The following is a 20,987-nucleotide window of genomic DNA, read 5'->3' on the forward strand; positions in this document are numbered from 1 at the left end:
CTTTTATGAAGCAAAGTCAATTGGAAAACCAGATTCACTAAACAACCGTGTTACTAAATTAACAATTGTAATGACTCACTTAACAACAGTGGCAAGAAAAGTCGTAAGGTGGGGCAAAACCCACTTAACAAATGTTTCACTTAGTGATCGTAGGTCGAGGACTACCTGTGGTCATAGGTCCAAGACTACCATACTCTATAGGCACCCTGGTGCTCTTAAGGCTGCATGCTGAGAATATCAGCTCATTTTTCAAGCAAAATAACATTTCCACACTTGAACAAGAATATCAGCAAGGTTGGGGGGAATAAATTTAGGGAGAATAATGCAATCATCTTTAAAAAAGAGATTGAGGAAGCATGTAATACTCATACCCTATAATACTGAACATAGAAGTAGAGAATTCAAACCTTAGAAGATGGGAAAAGATAGGGGTAATGTAGCATTATGGAACAGAACTCAAAGTGGCTAGATCCTTAACAAGCGTTCTGTGCACTGCAAGAAAGATGTTTGTCAAGATACAAATCTGGAAAGTTAAAAAAAATGAAAACAATATTATACAGAAAAACGCATTTCACAGCAATGAAAAGTTCATCAAGTTAATTTTTATTGTGCTGCCAAGAGCCAAATTACAAGAAACCATCTTACATTTTAAAAAGTAAACAAGCAACCTGCCAAATTGCAGCGCACTCTAAGTGCCATAATATGCATCTATGTTATTTTTTCAGAAAATTGTATCTGCATTTCTCTTACAAGAGCACAACAGGAACCAAAGTAAAAGGGTGTAATGAATACAGCACATAGGATAAATAATATCTTTAAAATAATAATAAAATAAAACACACAAAAAACCATTTTACACCATGTCCTATATCCTGCAAGTATCATTCAGAATATGGCCTTGATTGTAAAACAAAGCAAGCATTTACAATTTTCCGATAAAGACTGTTTCCTCTTTATGAAAGGAATGAATGATTGACCATGACAGAATCTGAATAATGGGAGAGTAATGTTTATTTCAGTGTTTTTATACTAAGGATAAAATGCTGTGGTGGGGGCAGAGGGGCTACATTTTTTTTATTCTTTTGGAAACTGAATTCATAACAGAAAAAAACACTGAGCCTTTATGATACACCTATTACCTTTTCTCTTTGACACAAACAGCTAGAACACTTTGTGATATTCTAAAACAAGATATTTGATAATCTTCAGATTAATAAATTAGGTCATATAATAAATTAGGTTTTTCAGTTTTAAAGTTCAGTAATCTCTGACCAAGTATTTACAACAATACTTGAGAGTTCCTTTACAAAAAATACATTTTCTTTTCACATTAAACATATTGGGTATCTGTGTCTCAGGACAAGCAATTGTGAAAGTAAGAGGCAACACATAACTGGGCAGTTAGTATAAAAGTGCCAAGACCTGTTTGGAAAAGTTAAATTTGTGTGTACAGTTAAAGTTACAAGTCAAGCTGCAACAAACCTTCAGTGAGTTGTGGACTTTATTTTAATAGCTGCTTCAAACAACTATTATGAAATAAGTCCAAATGCAGATACTGCTATTCTGTGGAATTGAGGAGTGCTGCCTATACATTATCAGTGTCTCTAGCCAATGCGTTGGATTTTAAGCCTTTTTAAGGCCATGCAGGATAAAAAAACAAACACACACACACACCCTGAAATGTAGCAAGTAGCGATACTAATGCTTACTGCTAAAATTGTGCACACACTGGATATGTATGCAAACATAAGGGCATGCACACATACACACACACACACACACTCATTTGCATCCTAACACTTCCAAATCAAATAAAACTAGATAAAATGAGATAACCTCATCTTGTCTTTCTACACACGCAAGGTTAAGTAATAATATGGAATGCCTGTGTTTCTGTTCTGGGTAAAATCTCAGTTAAAAATACATTCAACAGGGAAAATACAAAATATACTGATATATACTGTATATATAAATAGCATATATATACTGTATATATACATATATACATATATAGTAGGAGTATATGTGTATTTTATATGTATATATTCATACACATATACACATGTGTATGTATATATAAAATACTATACACATAAACACTTAAACACACAGAGACACACAAATGCTTTTTTTAAGCATAACGATATTTACATGGATATTTCTATAAAGCTAAAGTTTTAAAGAAGCATGATCTTTCTTTCTGAGCTTCCAAAAAGGTGCTTGAGTAATATACATTAAAATTAAGCAGCTTCCTAGCATGAAAGTTGCTTCTAGTCTGCATAATCAGTAACAGAACCCGCCCCCCTTTAACATGATACAAAAATGAATCAGAGCTAGATCTTCATCCAACAAGATCATTTTCTTCAAAGATAATTTGGTGTGTGAAACACCTAAAACTGATAGACAGTAAAAGAAACACATACATGCGCGCGCACACCCCCCCAAACAGAGTTCTGGAATCAAACGGTGTTTACCTTTTCCTCTATCCCCCTTCAATACTGTTGCCAAAAGATCCAGTGCTCTTCTCAGGAATTATATATTTGCTAATTGCCAGTCTGGTCAATTAACATCAAAATGAAAAACAAAAAGCAGCACAATGTATGATTGTACTTATCTCCCATTAATTTGCCCTTTTTGTTTTAATGTTTTCCTTACTGTATCATTCATACACTATTGCAGCTTCTGACCAGATAGAAAAATACAGCTGTAGCTATGCTGCACCTATCATGCAATAGATTATCCTACGGATTTACTTTTGAAGCATAAGCACCCCAAATGTTCTGATTTGAATTGTGTTAGGGTTCTGCTTATACTTCACTGCAATAAATGCAATTTGGAGTGTCAGTAAAAAGAGATATTCTTTTGACTCCAAGCTAAGCTGACCAGCTATTCTTTGAAGCTTCTTGTTCTAACCACGCAAGCTCACCCCAGTTTTCTTTTCCCAAACAATCATGATTACTATGTTACAAGCAAAACATCAACAAATTTTAAAACTTTGGTTCCAGGAAAACACTTGGTCAGAAGTGGGAATGCTTGTTCTGGCACACTGCAGGAATCAGAGTCAATCCCAACAAGGTCTTAGAGCTGTACATGAAGTCACAAATCCAATACAATCCACTAAGCAAGTGCATGATTCTAGTTTTATTTGAATAGCAGATTCAGCCTTTGTTTCTTCTTAATTTCTTGATAAGAGATGCAGTTTCTCACACTGTCTGATAGAAATTATCTGCTTGTAAGTTACTCTGTTTTTGCATGCTGTAGAATCCACTGTATCTTGAATCTGGATCAGCAATTCTAAGCATTCTCTGAGAACTGTCCACCTGAACCATGGTGCCTTTCTTGCAGTCCACATACACTAATTGATTATTTAAGCAGGAAGGCTGTTTGGATGGAAACACAATACATAAAATCAGCATTTTGGGTACAGTATATTTTTATTCTCTACTAAACAGAGTCTTCTTAATTGCAAAGGTGAGAGAAAGTTCAGCCACTCACTCCTACAGTATCATTTAGACTCAAAAGCAAAGAGCACAAACATATACTATGGCTTTGTACTGTTCAGGGCTTCATTTGTGATAAAAGTTTGCAAATAAAATAACTGATAGTTATAATTATTATAATTAACCTTCAGTTATTAGAATGATCCCTTGCATAAAGAACATTCTTGGGCAAATGGCTACTGTACCCTTCTGGTCATAAGAAGAGTTCTCTCTGATAGAACCACAAGCCACCTACTCCTGTGTGTTTGATCACAGTGGCCAACATAATACATTTTACAAGCCCAGATTGGAGTGACAATCTCTTCCAACACTGCTTTCCAACAAGGAGTACTGAACATTTCTTCTCTCTGTTTTTTTGGGGGGACAATAAACAACTATATCAATGAATCTTTCTGTCTCCTTTAAAACCACCCAATAATTCTAACTGTTGGCGGTACAGTCTACAGTTTAACTATATGCTAGTTGAAAAAGAAAACACCTTCCTCTAATCAATCCCGAATCTCCAAAAGCCATGATCTCTGAAAGCAATCAAACTTCCAAAGAAACAATGCTTCCAGATAATGTATCCTTAGGGAACGCATAGGAAAGACACTTGCAGATCTCCATTTCCACAACTGTCTGCTCTTATTTAATTGCTGAACTGATTCAAGATAGCCAGTTACTTATTTGTACAGTACAAATGCTATTTAATCCATTACCTTTGCTGGAGTTCTGTAGCAGGATACTGGTATCCATTGCTTTTTCTGATTGATAAACAAAAGTGCAATTATAAGAACTAGAGCTGTTAAGAGGGGTACGGTTACCCAGGCAAGAGAATCAAGAGATGCTTCTGCAGTTGGCTGTGATCCTCTAGTTTCTCTATATTCACCCTGAAGATGACCCATATCTGTAAAATGTAAAAACAAGCACATTACCAATTAAAAAATAAAGTAACTGAGTAGCTCATATCATACTTAATAACATGAGAAACATTTTTTTCCAAATGATGTGTCCATAACTAAAAGTAATAGTATAAGAAATATTTAGATCCAAGTTAGATTTACTTAGGTCAAGTACAACTTCAGGTTTATCAAATCTATTGTGTTCACAAAACTATTTAACAATCACATTTGTTGTACTGTTGAATTTGTTTTTAGTATTAGAATAAACTGACATTGATTCAGTTTTTATCACATAGACATCTTCATTTTTGCAGCATAATGTAAGTGGAAAATGTAATTTCATTTAATTTATTAAATCTATATACTGCTCATCTCACTGTTACAGTGATTTTATTATTATTTTTGGTTAAACAAGTAGGAGTTGGAAACTGATGCTATTCATTCTTGAATAACCTGCCTGTTCCAAATTTTTCAGTCAATACACTGGAAAACTATATTAGGGTTCATATAATTACTGTTATGCTATTGACTTGTTATTTAATATTGTTTTATACGCATTATCTTTATTATGGTTGATGTCCAGTACAAAAATAGGTTAAAACAATCCAATAAACAAAAATATAATAGTATTATAACAATTTGGTACATGGTAGGCTTCTGTTAGTTGGTCTGGAAATGACATAGCCTAAGGCTCAAAATTTACCAATAAAATCACGATTCAGGACATCTGTGTTTAAGTAATCAAGCAGTTGTTCAATTGAGGGGGGATTAATTGAAATTAATTAATTAACCCTTCAAATTGCATTGCTAACATTTAGGGTTAGAATACTGACTTAGGCCAATGTAGTTTTTCACTTTTAAAAAATAAGAAAAAATTCTTATTACAAATCTAGGTTTGGATGCCTGGAAAACCAAACCAAAACAGCCCATCAACTTTTAATGAAGAATCCCTGCCTCTATTTCTCCCTCCCTCTACAATTACCGCATAAAGATCACGTCTCTATTGCTCCTGGAGGCTGCAAAAAGGAAGTTTAAATAATGTAAGGTTCTTGGCTACAGAAATGATTCTCTGACCTATGTTAGACTGAAATATAAACAATTGTTATGAACAGGTATCCTATTCTTCTTTAAACAAGCCATTCTATTAGCAAAGATAAGTTCTGACTACAGGAGCCTTCCTGTAATGCTGAGAATGTGTTATATCCTGTCATCTCCAGCCACAGAGAACTATAGCTCAAGTCATTCAGACAAAACCAAGTTCTTATAATGAAATTTGGTGTTCTAAGAACCTTTTGAAATTCTAAAATTGCCAATATGGTTCTAAAAAAAAGACAGCTTGAAGCTTACCTAAGTTGTCTTTGCTTTATGCAGAGATAATTGATTTAAATGGTGTTTACCTTTATGGATATGAACAACATCATTTTCACTGAATGTAGGCCAGACTGGTGCTTCTAGTTCTTTATCACCTCTATGATTTGTCTTCTCAATTGGAATGTTGGTAGGTTCAGGTACATACATTTCTGCAAAACAATAAGGAACTTATAGGAACGCTAGCTAACCAAGATACCAACACTGCTAACAAAGTTTGTGAATAAAAGCTATTTAAAATTGACTTTACATTTAATATATTAAAAACTTGCAAAACATTAATGAAGTATTTTTTTAAAGCTCCCCCGGAGGTCTAGGTGTAAATAGGCTGCACAAAATTTTAAAGTAAAAGAGGTAGAAAGTATGTCTTATAATAGCATTATGAACACCCAGTTCTTATCACTGATGATTAAGAACAGATGGGTTTTTGAACTACCGTGTTAAAAAAAATTATTCTTTTTCTGAATCTATAAACAGAACAAAAATATTTGAAAACTATAAGTCTTGGAATACTGTTTATAAATATGTTCTTTTCCTGTTTCCCATGTAACTGCCAAAATACATAAACAGGCAAAAAGGTTGCAACTTGTGATCATGTGACCATAGGATGCTGCAACTGGTTGTAAATACAAGCCAGTTGCCATGTGCCAAAAATGTGATTACATGACTGCAGAGATGGTGTGGCAGCTGTAACTTTAAGGAGGCATCATAAGTAGCTTTTTTTGAGTCCACTGTAACTTCGAGCAATTATTAAATAACCAGTCATAAGCCAAGGACTATTGTAGACATGTTTTTTTGAGATACAAAAAAAAAAAAAAAGTTTCTGAATACAAATCTTGACTTCAATACTGAATACCCAAAAATCAAACCAGAGCCTTTTATTTAATTCTTCATTTAATGAAAATATATTCTTTTACCTTTCCAAACTTTCCTTTTATCTTGGACAAATGATTATTTAATGTCTCTATGTTAAAAAGAAATACGACGATTCTGGCTGAATAAACTTACCTGGGCACATGGGACAGCAACTTCCCTCCACATTAATTGGTTCCACGCAAGGAAGAGAGGGGCAACTAACTGTGGAACAAAGCGTCTGACCCTGCAAGCAGTAGCAATGAGTGCAGCTATCAATGTCCCAACGTTCTTCATCCGCATAGGTTTTTCCATTAAAATGACATACTGCCTTCTTTGCTGCTGTGTCTTCTGTTGAAAGAACATGCCATAAAATACAATAATCGGAAGAGGGAAAGCTTGGGATTGTGTATCAGGTCTTAAACTTTTCATTTTCCTTTGTTTTTAACTTGCCCAGTTGTTCTTTCTGCAAATATCTGCTTAATCAAAATGAAATAGGCAACAGTAGTATATTTGCAGAAGAAAAAAAGGATCAAGCATTAAGAATAGCAATAGCACTTAGACTTATATACTACAGTGCTTTACTGCCCTCTCTAAGCTGTTTACAGAGTCAGCATATTGCTTCCAACAATCTGGGTCCTCATTTTACCAACCTTGGAAAGATGAAAGGCTGAGTCAACCTTGAGCTGGTGAAAATCAAACTGCTGGCAGTTGGCAGAATTAGCCTGCAATACTGCATTCTAATCAGAGTTAGAATGCACGACTCAGCAATGTAAGAATAATCTTCTATTAGGCTCAATTTTTAGAATTTCTGAAATGTTATATTCAATTATTATTATTCCATTAAGAGAACACCTCTACCAATTATTATATTATAGTTCATACATTTCTGGGTTCATATCTAAGCAAAATCTTTGCAACTCTTGATAAAATGAATTCCTCGCTGAAGGGCTTTGAAAATAGAATTCAGGATTGATTCCCTTGGGAATTCACATGAATACATTAATAAGGAAAACACAGTGGCCATATGGAGGTATTGCAATAGGGGTGGGGGTTGGGATGGGTTGAAAAGGACTCATTCAACTAAAATTAATCATGCAAAATTAGAATGTTAACTACATTATAAGCAAACTTGTTTGAAATCTAAATCTTATCATTAATTTTCTACTTTAAGAAGTCATTTGGGATACCTAGATCATGCTTGACAAGAAGATATAAGATGTGAACTTTCTATTCTATCACAATAAATGGGAACAAAATTCCCTATGTCATAGCAACTGAGGGAAATACAAGCTGTTTTTCATTTTCAATTGCCTGAACTCTAAGCACTTTTTGTTATTTCAGTTTTGCTGGAGAAAGCCAAAAAGCTTTAGGCAGAAAGTTAGAAAGGATGAGCCCAGTTAAGTATGTCACTGTATGCATATGCATGTGTATGTTTACATATGTACATATGCAAATATACACAGCTCACATATACCACATATAGTCAGAGGAAAACCCGCTTAAAGTACGGAAAAATATGCAACTACGGAAGAATTTATGTGTTAGCTAATAATTAAAATAAGAAATTAAAGAAATCTCAGCACCACCTGTAATAAAATATGCTAATCTAACTCATGGTGCGCATGTGCGAGTTTGTTAATGGCCGGTAGCCTCCTTGCTCCGATGGGATAGGTGAAAAGAAAGGCCGGAAACATCACGGTCTCTATCGGCGAGCCCCACAAGAAAGGGTCCGAACGGTAGAGTATGACCCGGGGGACCTGGCCAGACGATCAACTGGGGGGTCGCTTCCTTTGGCTGGTCTCCAGCCTGTGTGGTTGCTTTGGTGGTTTCTTCTCGTTTTGGTGGCAAAGATGGTGCCACTCCCGGCGGCTTTTAATAACGCCAGCGCTTTTGGTTTTACTTCTGGACTTGGGAAACTCAGGAGAAATTCGGGAGAACCTTTGAGACCGCACTAACACTATCTTGCCAATGAGGGGGTGACCGGTCCAGATGGCGCCGAATGGGATCATGCGGCTGGCCTTGCTGCCGCTGCCACGGCCCTCCCAGGCCCTCCTCCCTTTTCCTCATTGTATTTTGGCTTGCAGCAGTCCTGGCGGCCTTTGTCTCTGTTCTCTGTGATTGGGAGAGCCCTTGGAGCCTTTGGAGTTGTATTGGCTCGTCGTCTGTCTCCACAGAGTGGGGTGGCTGTTTTGTGCGGTTCTGGACGGAGGTGGACAGCTGATTTCGCTTACCATCGTTACGACCCCTTCGGGTGCCTCACCCACCCACTCCATTCGATCGGACTTTCTCCACGTTGTGGCCTCTCCTTCAACCGTTTTGTGGCTCTCCGCTTTATTACTTTTACCACCTGGCTCTCCCTGCTTATGGACTTTGGACTGCTTATGGAATTTGGACTCCTGGATTCCCAGATTTACGATCCTGTTCCCCTGTCACGACCACTACCGCTTACCACTACTCTAGAGACACCATCTCAACGAACCAGACCTCTGCCTCCCTTTACCACACTGTCTGGGAGAGAAGACGATCTATTTCCTCTGCATCCCCCTGCCATCGACTTGACCTTTGTGTCCCCGCCCCACGAACTGACGATCTTACTTGCACAACTTCAACACCAATTTAATATCTGCGCAACCCCCCTTCTTCTTTCTGTATGTGGAGTGTATGTGTATGCCTGTGAGTGAATGATCCCACCTTCTTTTAAATTAGTGTAATTATTTTTACTGTATTGCTGTACCCTTTTAAACTATAGTGGGATATGTATGCGGAGAATGCCTGGTTGGTGCATATGAGGGGATTGAGAGTGCGGCCTGGAGCCCCCTCCACTGAGTGCAGAAGCAGAAGTGGATGGGGGCCTGGATCTGCCTCTCATCCCAGAGTGTCTGATTTGAATGGCCTGCCGAGTAGAGCGGGGGCCTTGAGAGATAGAGGGGGGTCTACGAGCATGGGGGCGGGCCGGAGCATTATGGTCACGACTGGGAGGGGCAGGTATGACGGGAGCTTCAGGGCTAGCCATTACCAGGGAAGGAGGGTTTGCTAGGTCACAGTGATCCCTCGTTCCGGCCCTGATAGCTCAACTCGGGAACCAGGTGACACGGGAAATCAGGGCCCTGGTCTCAGGCTGCTGCTACTAAATGCCAGGTCTGTGGTCCATAAAGCTCCCCTCGTCCGGGACTTACTATTAGACGAGGGGGCAGACCTGGCATGTATTATTGAAACCTGACTGGGCCATGAGGGAGGAGTCCCCCTCTCAGAAATGTGCCCAGAAGGGTTTCAGGTGCTCCACCAGCCATGACACCAGAGAAGGGGTGGAGGAGTTGCAGTTATAAACTGGGAATCATTAGTTCCTCGCAGGATCCCTGCTCCAGAGAATGTCAGGTGTGAGTCCCTCCTTGTGAGGTTGGACCTAGGGGGTCAAGTGGGCTTGTTGCTGATGTACCTACCTCCCAGCTGCGTTACCACAGTCCTGCCTGCGCTCCTAGAGTCAGTAGCCAGACTGGCGGTTGAGTTCCCCAGATTTATAGTACTGGGGGATTTCAACCTGCTATCTCTCGACGAACGCTCTGATGGGGCCCTGGAGTTCATGGCTTCCATGGCAACCATGGACTTGACCCAGGTAATTCAGGGTCCGATTCATGTGGCGGGACACACGCTTGACCTTGTGTTTCTCTCGGAGCAGTGGAGACGTTATCTGGAATTAAAGGGGATTGAGATCTCGCCCTTGTCATGGACAGATCACTTTCTGTTGAGGCTTGATTTCCGGAAGCTACTCCCCCATGTGGGAGGTGGAGCTGATTAAATGGTTCCGCCCCAGGCGCCTGATGGACCCATTGGGATTTCAGACGGAGCTTGGGGAGATACCTGACTCCCTTGCCCACAATTCGACTGAGTCCTTGGTCGCTGCCTGGAATACTGCAGCGGCTAGGGCAATGGATCGGATTGCGCCTTTGCGGTCTCTCCACGGCATTGGAACCAGGCGGGTGCCTGGGTTTACCGAGGAACTCCGGGAGATGAAGCGCCAAAAGAGACGCCTAGAGCGACGTTGGAGGGCTAGTAACTCCGAATCCGACCGAACACTACTAAGAACCTTTATTAGATCTTATTTAGTAGCGATACGGGTGGCAAAATGTGCCCATTTTTCCGCCCTTATTGCGTCCGCAGAATCTCGCCCGGCCGCCCTGTTTAGGATAACTCGCTCCCTCCTGAAAGGGAGGGATGCGAGTGAACCCTTACAGGGAAGAGCTGAGGAATTTGTTCAGTTTCTGTCGGACAAAGTCACTCAGATTCGGACAGACCAGGACTCCACTTGGACAGTGCCAGCAGAGATGCCAAGGGAGAGCCTTTATCAAATTTTGTGAAGTGAGTTCCAGCTTGCCACTCCTGAGGAAGTGGACAAGGCCATTGGAGCGATGAGTGCCGCCACCTGTCTACTGGACCTGGCCCTCCTGGTTGGTTTCGACCGGCAGAGAGGTGACATGAGGCTGGATCCAGAGGATTGTAAACACCTCGCTTCCTAAGGGGTCTTTCCCGCAACCTTTGAAGGAAGCGGTGATGAGACCCCTCCTTAAGAAGCCTGCTCTAGACCCAGCTGTCCTTAAAAACTACCGTCCAGTCTCCAACCTCCCATTCTTAGGGAAGGTTGTTGAGAAGGTGGTGGCCTCCCAACTCCAGTGGACCTTGGATGAAGCAGATTATCTAGATCCCTTTCAGTCTGGTTTCAGGCCTGGTTACTGCACTGAAACCGCTTTGGTCGCACTGACTGATGATCTCTGGCGAGCCAGGGATAGAGGGCATCTATCTATGCTTCTTGACCTCTCAGCGGCCTTCGATACCATCGACCATGATATCCTTCTGCGGTGGCTGGAAGAGTTGGGAGTGAGAGGCACCGTTTTATGGTTGTTCTCTTACCTCTCTGGCAGGTCGCAGTCGATGTTGGAGGACAGAGGTCGACCCCTAGGCCCCTGGAATACGGGGTGCCGCAGGGCTTGGTCCTGTTCCCCCTCCTATTTAACATCTACATGAAGCCGCTGGGTGAGATCATTCGCTGGTACGGGATTAAATACCACCAGTATGCAGACGATACCCAGCTGTATCTGTATCTGCCCCGTGCCAACTCAGTGAAGCGGTGGAAGTAATGTGCCAGTGCCTGGAAGCTGTCAGGGTCTGGATGGGAATGAACAAGCTTGCGCTCAACCCTGACAAGACTGAGTGGCTTTGGATACTGCCCCCCCCCCCAAAATAGTCCAGATATTCCACCTTTAAACCTGAGGGGCGAAATCTTACACCCCTCAGAGAGGGCCCGCAACTTGGGTGTTCTCCTGGACCTGCAGCTGACATTAGAACATCATTTGTCAGCTGTGACCAGGGGAGCTTTTGCCCAGGTTCGCCTGGTGCACCAGTTGCGGCCCTACCTGGACCGGGAGGCACTCCAAATGATCACTCATGCCCTCGTCACCTCAAGGCTCAACTACTGTAATGCGCTCTACATGGGGCTGCCCCTGAAGAGTGTTTGGAGACTACAATTGGTCCAGAATGCAGCTGCGCGAGCGATACTGGGTGTACCTAGGTACACCCATGTTACACCTATCCTCCGCGAGCTGCACTGGCTCCCTATTGGTCTCCGAACACGCTTCAAGGTGTTGGTTATTACCTTTAAAGCCCTACATGGCCTAGGACCTGGATATCTCCGTGACTGGCTCCTGCAACATACCTCCCAGTGCCCAATAAGATTACACAGGGCAGCCTTGTCCGAGTACCGTTGACTACGCAGTGTCGTCTGGCGGCTCCTCGGGGGAGGGCCTTCTCTGTAGCTGCCCTGGCCCTTTGGAACGGTCTACCCCCCGAGATCCGGACCCTCCCCACTCTCTCGGCCTTCCGTAAGTCTGTTAAGACCTGGCTGTTCTGGCAGGCCTGGGGCTGTTGATCTTGATGGAACTTCAGCCCCATTAAGATTGAGTGCATGTTGTGTCCCTCTTTTAATTCGTTTCTGTCTTGTATTTTAAACTTTTAAATTACCTTTAAACTGTTTTTATGTAAGCCGCCCGGAGTCCTTCGGGATTGGGCGGCATACAAATCTATTAAATTTGACAAATTGAAATTGAATCATCTAACTGCTGTGATTTTATATTTTTATTCTGAAATATATATTTCTTTATTAAATTTACATAAAAATGTAAGTAACAATATTTGTAGCATGTCATCAAAACACACATCTTGTTACTTGCTTTCACAGATATTCATAGTTCTTATGTATACAATCTGCAGAAAGCAGAAATAAGGATATTGAAGGAATGACTTCACATATAATGCAATAAATGCAAAACACTGGATATGGCCTGAACCAATATGACTTTAACTGAAATTAACCATGATTTTAGCTGTAGACTATAAAAACCAGTAGTATTATCCTGTCTTCTCATTTTTTATTAACAGTATCTAGTAAAAAAAACAATCACTCTAGAGAGGGCGGGGCTGACGTTGCGACAACACGACATACAATCTTGGAGAGCCAGGATTGCTGTCGATATCTCTTCTGCTGGACAGTCCTTTTGGACCTAAACCGTCCCGTAGAGACAGGGATAGAGAAGGGCACGCCCTGCTGATCTCAAAGTCCCTGATTGATGCAGGAGCTCTTATTTCCGGCGAAAGAGAAGCAGCCATTGACGCTGCAGAAGGTTGGGACAGCCTCTGAACAGAAGGGAAGCAGGAGAGAGAGGGTGTTGAAATGGTGAGATAAATTTTACTATTAGAGAAGAGAACACCCAAAAAGATTTAGAGTAAAATTAAAATTGAAGACAGAAGAGAGCAAGCAGCAAATTAAACTTAGTGTGTTATCTTTTTTCAATTTTGCTTTTTTTAAAATGGATGGAACTTTTACAAATGCCTCTTACTTTTTAAATTGGACTGGTTTCTTTTTTCTCTCTTCCATTTTTCCTCTTTTTTTATATTTTTGGAATATGATTTTCTTTCTTTTCATTTTACAATGCTCAGCTGGATTGTTTACTTTTAAGCACTTTTTTCCCCTTAAGTTTGGAATTTAAAGAGAGGGGTAGAGATTTCTTTCCTTCCTTTATGGATAGATCAAGCCCAAATGTATGATAAATCTACTTCTCTAAGATTTATTCATTATTTAATTCTAACCATATCATAATATTATGCAACATTACCTATGATGTTTGCCTGTGGTAATACCTGGTCACAAGGAATAGCACTATAGTATAATTAAGGTAATTATACTATAGTTCTCAATATATGCATTAAATGTATGACAGATTAAAAAAAATACAATTAAGGCCTAAATTGACATAGCATCTTAACATTATATATAAGATTGGGAAAAATCATATCCTTCTCTCTTCTTTGCTGGGCTTACCTATACAGTAAGGACAACATTGCCCTTTCCTCAAAACAGGTTTTTCACAGGATACTGGTGGGCAAGATTCAGAGTAACAGCTGATTCCACCATCCAAGCAAATACAACTGGTACAAACATTTGGTTTCCATGACTCAGCGGTTAAGAAGATATCACCGTCATCATTTTTGCAGTAACTGGGCATGCTTTTATTGGTTGACAAGGAAGGCTGAACAGGCTCATCTAAAAAAAAATACACAAAGAGGATAGGAATGATAGGAACAGGCACAGATATACTTTTTATTTTACATATACATATTTAAATATATATGTAGATCAGTAGTGGATTCCGGAACCCGTTGCAACTGGTACAGTGCAATGGGGCCCAACGTCTACCACATGAATGCGTGCAGTGCATGCATGCATCCTTACCTTCTGCGACACCTCTGTGATTCTCCAGCTGCTTGGTGAGGTGTTGCGCAGGCACCGTACGCTCCGTGCGTTTTTACGGAAGCACCAAAGAGCTCAAATAATGGTAAAGCGGGTGGGCAGGCCCTCCGGAGCACCATACCAGAACGGTACCCAGTGCTCCCGGCAGGCACTGGTATGCCTGTACCGGGGCGTACTGCCTGCAACCCACCACTGATGTAGATGTACTGAAGAGGAATTGGAAATACTTCCCACTATAATATTGGAACACTTGGTTGTGCAAGGTTTTTGAATACATAGAATGCTGTTAAGAAGTGGAGCTCTATTTTTAATTCCCTGCTGTGCTTACAATTCTGTAATTCCTGAATTGGCCTATTCTTCATGAAAGCACCGAAGCACTTTGAGCAATGTAACTTGGCAGCTAGCAACATCCTTCAGAATATAATTTTTCATGAAAGGTTTCTGCTGAATGGTCTTTTCTCCAGAACAAGTGGAGACCAAGTGATTCCTGGATGTTGACAAATCATATTTGGAAAAGGCAATCTAGTACCAAGAGAACTTATATATCTAGGAAAAATATTCTATTTATTTAGAAATATTCTAAATATTTCTATTTATTTATGCCTGCTTATCAGAAAATGATGCTTTAGATATTTTTCCTTGCATGCAAAAGGAGCAGGAAAGGACAAAACTATACTTTTGGCTTGTTTTATCAATAGCTGTGAGCTTCATCTCACTTTTCCAAAAGAAAGAGAGGAAAAAAAGCAATTGCAGCCTCTATGATTTTGGCCCTGCCTACAACTTTTGTCTCACCTTCCTGTAGGCTCATACACCCCTGGGCAGGAGATAACAAGCAGCCATACCTGCTTAAACAACTCCCAGTTCACTTTTATGAACATATACACACCCCTACTTTGTAATAACACTGTTTTAAAAAATGGTGGGCAGACTCCTATGTATTACTAAACAGGAAAGAACAGTCTGTAACACTGAATAATAACAGCTTCTTTTAACTAGAATTGCTGAAGATTGACTGGTGAATTTAACAACAAACCATTGTCATGGCATAGAGGCTGATGAGCTGCTTTTGTATTTGTTTAAAGTCTGTTTGTAGAAGGAAAGTCTCAAGGCTATTGATGGGAGTTTTCATTCCTAATGGTTTTGTGTTCTCTAAGACTTTAAGAGTAAAGGACCACACCTGTACCGAGATAAAAGAGAACCGCTGCTACACAGGTGTGGGTAGTGATGGTGGTGGAAAGAGAAAGAAAAGGAAATGCTACTTCAGCTAACAGCAGAACCTCCTGAAGTAGAAGGCTGGTATAAACTAAGAACTGTGTTACTACTGCATTTATGACAAGGAAAAATGAACAGTTGTAAACACAAGGTAGAAAGGGAAACTTACCACCTTGGTAAGTACTGTCATCTGTCACTTATAAATATCTCCTTAAGCAAAGTGGAGTAAAGAAGTTGTACATATTAGACTTAACATATTAGAATTGTATATTTTATGTAATAATAATCCTACCTTGTTTAAATGCTCAAGGAAAAACATTCAGTCTTCTGATCCATGTTTGAATACATGAAATATTTTATTAACTTCGATGAAACTACCTTTATAAAAACTGATTCTTCATTGCCATGCATATGTAAGAAAAGGAGCTAATGCTCTTAAGAACTGCTGGAAATGCACAATTTATTATTAGTCTTAGATTTTTATCCTGCCTTTTATATGATTTGGCCAACTCAAGGCAGTGAACATACTTGATGCTCTGCCTCTTATATTCTTCACAACAACCCTGTGACGTAGGTTGGGCTGGGAGAGTGACTGGCCCCCAAATCACCCAGCCGGCTCTTAGGCTTAAAGGAGCTCTAAAACTCACAGCTTCCTAGTTGTAGGCCAGCATCTTAACCACATTAAACTGCCTCTTAACTGCAAACTGATCTGACAGAAAAGAGAAAGGCGGACAGTGGATTCTTTCTGTGGAATGTATATGAAAGAGGCAGATGGAATATGTTTGCGTTTTAATCCAAAACGTGAAATATACATAATTAGGATTAATAGAACTTGTGTAATGAAACACAGGTTAAGAACTAGAAGGTTTGAGGGGATGATATTATATAACAGACATGTCTAAGTTCAGAAGAGTGGGGTTATATTTGGAAGCTGAATTCTGTCTTTATGTTAGATACACTAGTGCCCAAGAATTTACACAGGAGTAATGAAGGATTTCATCATGTTGTTGCTGGACTGTGGATGTTCTAAAGCCTTTTTTCAAATACTATTGCTGATATTTATTTTTGAGATGTAATGACATAGGGCAAATTAAACTGTTTTAACAAATATGCTAAAATATATTATATGAAGCTAACCTGGACACTGGGGACAACATGAGTCCTGAGTACGTGTAGGATTTCGACAAAGTAGAGGGGGACAGACTTCAGTTTCACATAAGATTCTTGCATTATGACATGTACACTGGGTACAAGAATCAATGTTCCATGTGTCTCCTTCCATAAAATACTCTCCTCCTGGAACATAACAGATGGTTGGACCACTGATTTCTGGCTTCTGTGCAATGGATTCATCTGTGAAAAACAGAATCCCCCGCAAAGAACTTGAAAATTGACTTTTCATTAAAATATAGATTCAAATCATAGTAATAGTTTCTAAATCTATTGTAAATGACTACATTTATAAACTAACACATTTTAAAACATCTTGGTTTGTACCACTATAACAAACAAGTCATAGGTTTAATACAGTGCTATGATAATAAAGGCAGATTTTATTTTCAGGATTACCCACTGAACGCTGTAAGTGACAGCAAGGTATTTGGGGATGGAGTAAAGACCAGTTCAGAAATTTCAAATAGATATAATTTCATAAACTGATTACTAGTAACTATATTGTGATATTTCTGTGACCCATAGAAGGTATGGTACTTCTGTTCATGTGTTTGAGATACAAATCCAACAAATAAAAAAACATCTAGCAAACCAAAACTGGATTCTTGCCTGCTTATAAATGCAAAGAGGGCAATTAAAACTAGACCTATCATACAATTTCCACATATTTTATGGATTTTTTCTCACTTATCTTAATACAAGGTCCCCAACCTTTCTGACTTAGCAACCCAATGGGAGAGCAGAGCAGATGGTTCCATGAAAGTATTAGTAGACCATGACCCAGTGATTGGGGACCCCTGGTTTGATATGTGGCTATAGGAACGTAATGGAAGTTACACATAATGGAAGTAATAAATATCTATATATATTATACAAAGATATGGATTATCCACAAAGTTCAGTTTTATTCCTGATTCACTGATTTCAAACTGATTCTGACCTGCAGTTCAAATCTGATTTAAAAAAATCTGATCTTTGCCCATTTCTTCCAGTTTGAATAACTAGATGGAATGGCTACAGGAATAACCGTACTTTACTTTTCTCTCTGTTTTTTGGCAATCAAAACAGCCTAAATATTTAAGAAAATTTAGCCCTTCTTTGGACTTCCAAGATTGCATTCTCTTCATTCAATTTAAATTACTAACAATGTGTATGGAAACTAAAATATTTCTTTCTTTGAAAGCTAAAATTATTATGTTTAGGATGTATAGGATTAGTGCCAAGTGTTAGTTTATAAAGTCTATGCAATTACATGGAAGCAATGCAGGTTTCAACTGGTTTATCTAGCAAGTATCTCAGTCTTTTTTACTTATAAGATCTTCCCTGGCAAGACAAAAAAGGGCAATAGAGTTAAGAAGCAGGGTTTTTTAAAAATATAAAATGGGTACCTGGACATGATGGACAACATTGTCCTGGGTGTATTGTTGGATTGCCACAGTTGGGAACAGAACAAGTAATCAAAGCACACATCTCCCGTCCATTATGACAATAACAATCACGGCAGCCATCATGCCAACTTTCTTCATTCTCATGACGGTGCCCATCTATTGATAAGCAAGTCCCTACCTTAGCAGGTGGTATTATGGAAGCTGGTATCTCTGTACATGATAAAAGTAATGTCTTAAAATAATTGTTTTTAACAATTACAATTATTTATAGTTATTCTTTATATTAACACTATAGTCAAACTTTGAACACTATCATGGAGAACACAGATTTTTAGTGAGGACAGCATACAAATTTGAAAAATCAACTGAAATAAGACCTAGACAGACATGAAACCATGAAAAAAATAACAAAACACCTGAAACAGAAAGCAGAAAGTGCTTCTTTCCACAATTCATAGCAAGAAAAACTGAAAAAAATGGAAAGCAAAACAACAACAATAACAACAACAATGAAATAATCTTTCTAATGATGAAACACTTGAAAATAAGTTTTGAAAATAAACTCAAAATATATAATGAGAATTATTTTGTAAAAGACTGTCTATAGCACTAAGAAATTATTAACTTGCATATTACAGATATATTAAAACAGTCATGAATTTCTACAGAGAAGTGCCAGCATCCTTCTACTTCTAACTTAATATCTACTTGTCAAATATCAAAGCTTTAAGTAGCAGAGTATGCAATTGTTTCTTTCTCTTATTATGGGGAAGACTTGTAATCTTTCACAAACTTAAGGCATTTATATTTTTGAGAGTGTAGACCTATACAAACGTATATGGAAGTAGACAGCACTAACATTAAAAGGAAGTGTATTCTAGTGTAGTAAAATCATTGTTTATTTTTTAATTATTTAACATATACATTACAACATACAAATAAGTAAAATGCACTGTAAAACAAAGTGCTAGCCTTTATTTACAAGAATCCCCTTAGACCCATGGAATTATAAGCATTATTAAAAACTAACAATACTTGGTAGTTTTAGTTTAGTGCTTGTTTGAAAGTATGCCAGCTGTCTTGCCAAAGAAAGCTGAAGCTGTTGAGCCAGGGTTTTTTAATATATTGCTTTGTGACTGGCCACATACCTTCATGTAAGCCATTAGGAGAATGCTTATAAGATATTAAATATTCCAAATGCATCCACCAGTCTCCAATATTCAAAACTTCCAATATTTTCAATAATATTCCAATTAATTGAATAGATTGTTGAGCATAGATTAGAACTGGTTACAAATCACACTATTTTAATTGTGTTTAGAATGTAAAAAATATATCTGAAATAGTTGCACATACCAGCACATTTGCAGATATTACATCCTTGGTTATTTTTCTGAAAGCCCATTGGACAGATCTTCCCACATGAAAGCTCTGGGCATTTCTTACAACGACAGATTTCACATCCGTGTTTGTTCTTGCTAGATAATGAAGATTATTTATATTATTTTTCACAAATAATCATATTTTGTTCTGGAATTATTTGAAAATAAATGTAAGTTAGATAACCTGATTAAAACAAAAACCTAGGCCTTATTTTCAATTCATACTTCTGGAGGCAATATCTATCTAACATATATTTATCATCAAATTAAATAATAGTTCTTTGGACAGAATGCTGCAACACAAATAGAAATCTAAAAGTACAATTGCTCTATTATCAACCTGAACCTATTCAATTTAATCAGAAGCAACCTTAATATGTTTGAATGCTTAATTTTAATTATAATGAATTAATGCAGTGGTGAGCAAATGATGAACAGAAGGAGAGCATTTATTGCAGAAAGCTTGATATGTAGCTCTTCACTACAAGTAATGAATATTCCCATTTTCGAATTAAAGTATAATGAGAAGCTTTTTTTAAAAAAAGCCTGCAGATTCCCCTATACCTATTCTTTACGTACAAATTACCATATATCTTTATACTGACCTTCCAATATGAATTACAGCTACTTATTAATCAACTATAACATTAAAATGCAATATAACACAACATCCCAATTAAAATGCAGACTTTAAATTAAGACGCTCAGACAAAAAAAGGCCTATAATTATAGACTATTAGAGGTTCAAACAAAATAAATCTCTCTCCCTCCAGGTTTCTTCTCTCCTAGGTCAGGTGATACTTTGAACATTTCTGAGTTCAATTGCCAACCTAAACTTCCCTATACATATTAGCTTTTTTACCAGGCTAAACAACAATGAAAAAACCATAGGAAGAAATTAATTGTTAGACTTTGGGTATAATCACACTGGGGAGTTCTCACTTTATATTAAAGGTGGCAGCAAATCATGAGAAACAAGAAGTTCTAGATTCAACCCCAGCACCTCACTTTTAACAATTGTGGCTTCTTAACACTGTTGAAAAAAGGTCATAAAACTGGTTCTGGTCATATGATGACCTGCTTTACAACTGTAATCACTTACAATCAAAATTGTGTTGTTAATTATAGTAGAAATGCAAGGACTACCTCTATTTATTACAGAATAGTATGGACTTCTTTTATTCTCTAATAATTTGATTATCCACCCTGACTATAAGAGTTAGAAGGGACCTCAAATGAGAAAGATTTAGAAATTCCTAGGAGATCTCTCTCTCTCTCTCTCTCTCTCTCTCACTCACACACACACACACACACACACACACTCCTTTGTTGGCTGACTGATGGTTTAGTTGTATTGGTGTTTAGACTATTATTTTGAGGAGAAACTTCCTATCTTTACCAGTGTCTTCAGGAAAAAAGCGTTAGGGTTA

The 20,987-nt window shown here is 38.5% G+C and overlaps 1 protein-coding gene across 6 annotated transcripts in view; it reads right to left on the bottom strand.

The window, feature by feature from the left end:
• Positions 1-582: 582 nt before the first annotated feature.
• Positions 583-20,987, bottom strand: part of CRIM1 (cysteine rich transmembrane BMP regulator 1) — a 140,851-nt gene continuing 120,446 nt past the window's right edge. For 5 of the 6 annotated variants that reach the window (XM_087717980.1, XM_014071290.2, XM_014071293.2 and 2 more), the window contains 8 exons: positions 19,532-19,653; positions 18,176-18,385; positions 16,752-16,967; positions 13,974-14,195; positions 6,758-6,952; positions 5,779-5,901; positions 4,199-4,386; positions 583-3,380 (listed from right to left, as the gene is read on the bottom strand). In XM_087717980.1, the coding sequence (XP_087574106.1) occupies positions 3,204-3,380; positions 4,199-4,386; positions 5,779-5,901; positions 6,758-6,952; positions 13,974-14,195; positions 16,752-16,967; positions 18,176-18,385; positions 19,532-19,653 (1,453 nt within the window). In that variant the 3' untranslated portion in view covers positions 583-3,203. Of the gene's footprint in view, positions 3,381-4,198; positions 4,387-5,778; positions 5,902-6,757; positions 6,953-12,712; positions 13,289-13,973; positions 14,196-16,751; positions 16,968-18,175; positions 18,386-19,531; positions 19,654-20,987 lie in introns of those variants that run through there. The other variant, XM_087717981.1, reaches the window with a different exon arrangement.

This window comes from Thamnophis sirtalis, unplaced genomic scaffold, assembly GCF_051295495.1.
Source record: "Thamnophis sirtalis isolate CommonGarterSnake01/CBP01778 unplaced genomic scaffold, rThaSir2_p1.2 scaffold_6, whole genome shotgun sequence".
Lineage (NCBI taxonomy): Eukaryota > Metazoa > Chordata > Lepidosauria > Squamata > Natricidae > Thamnophis > Thamnophis sirtalis.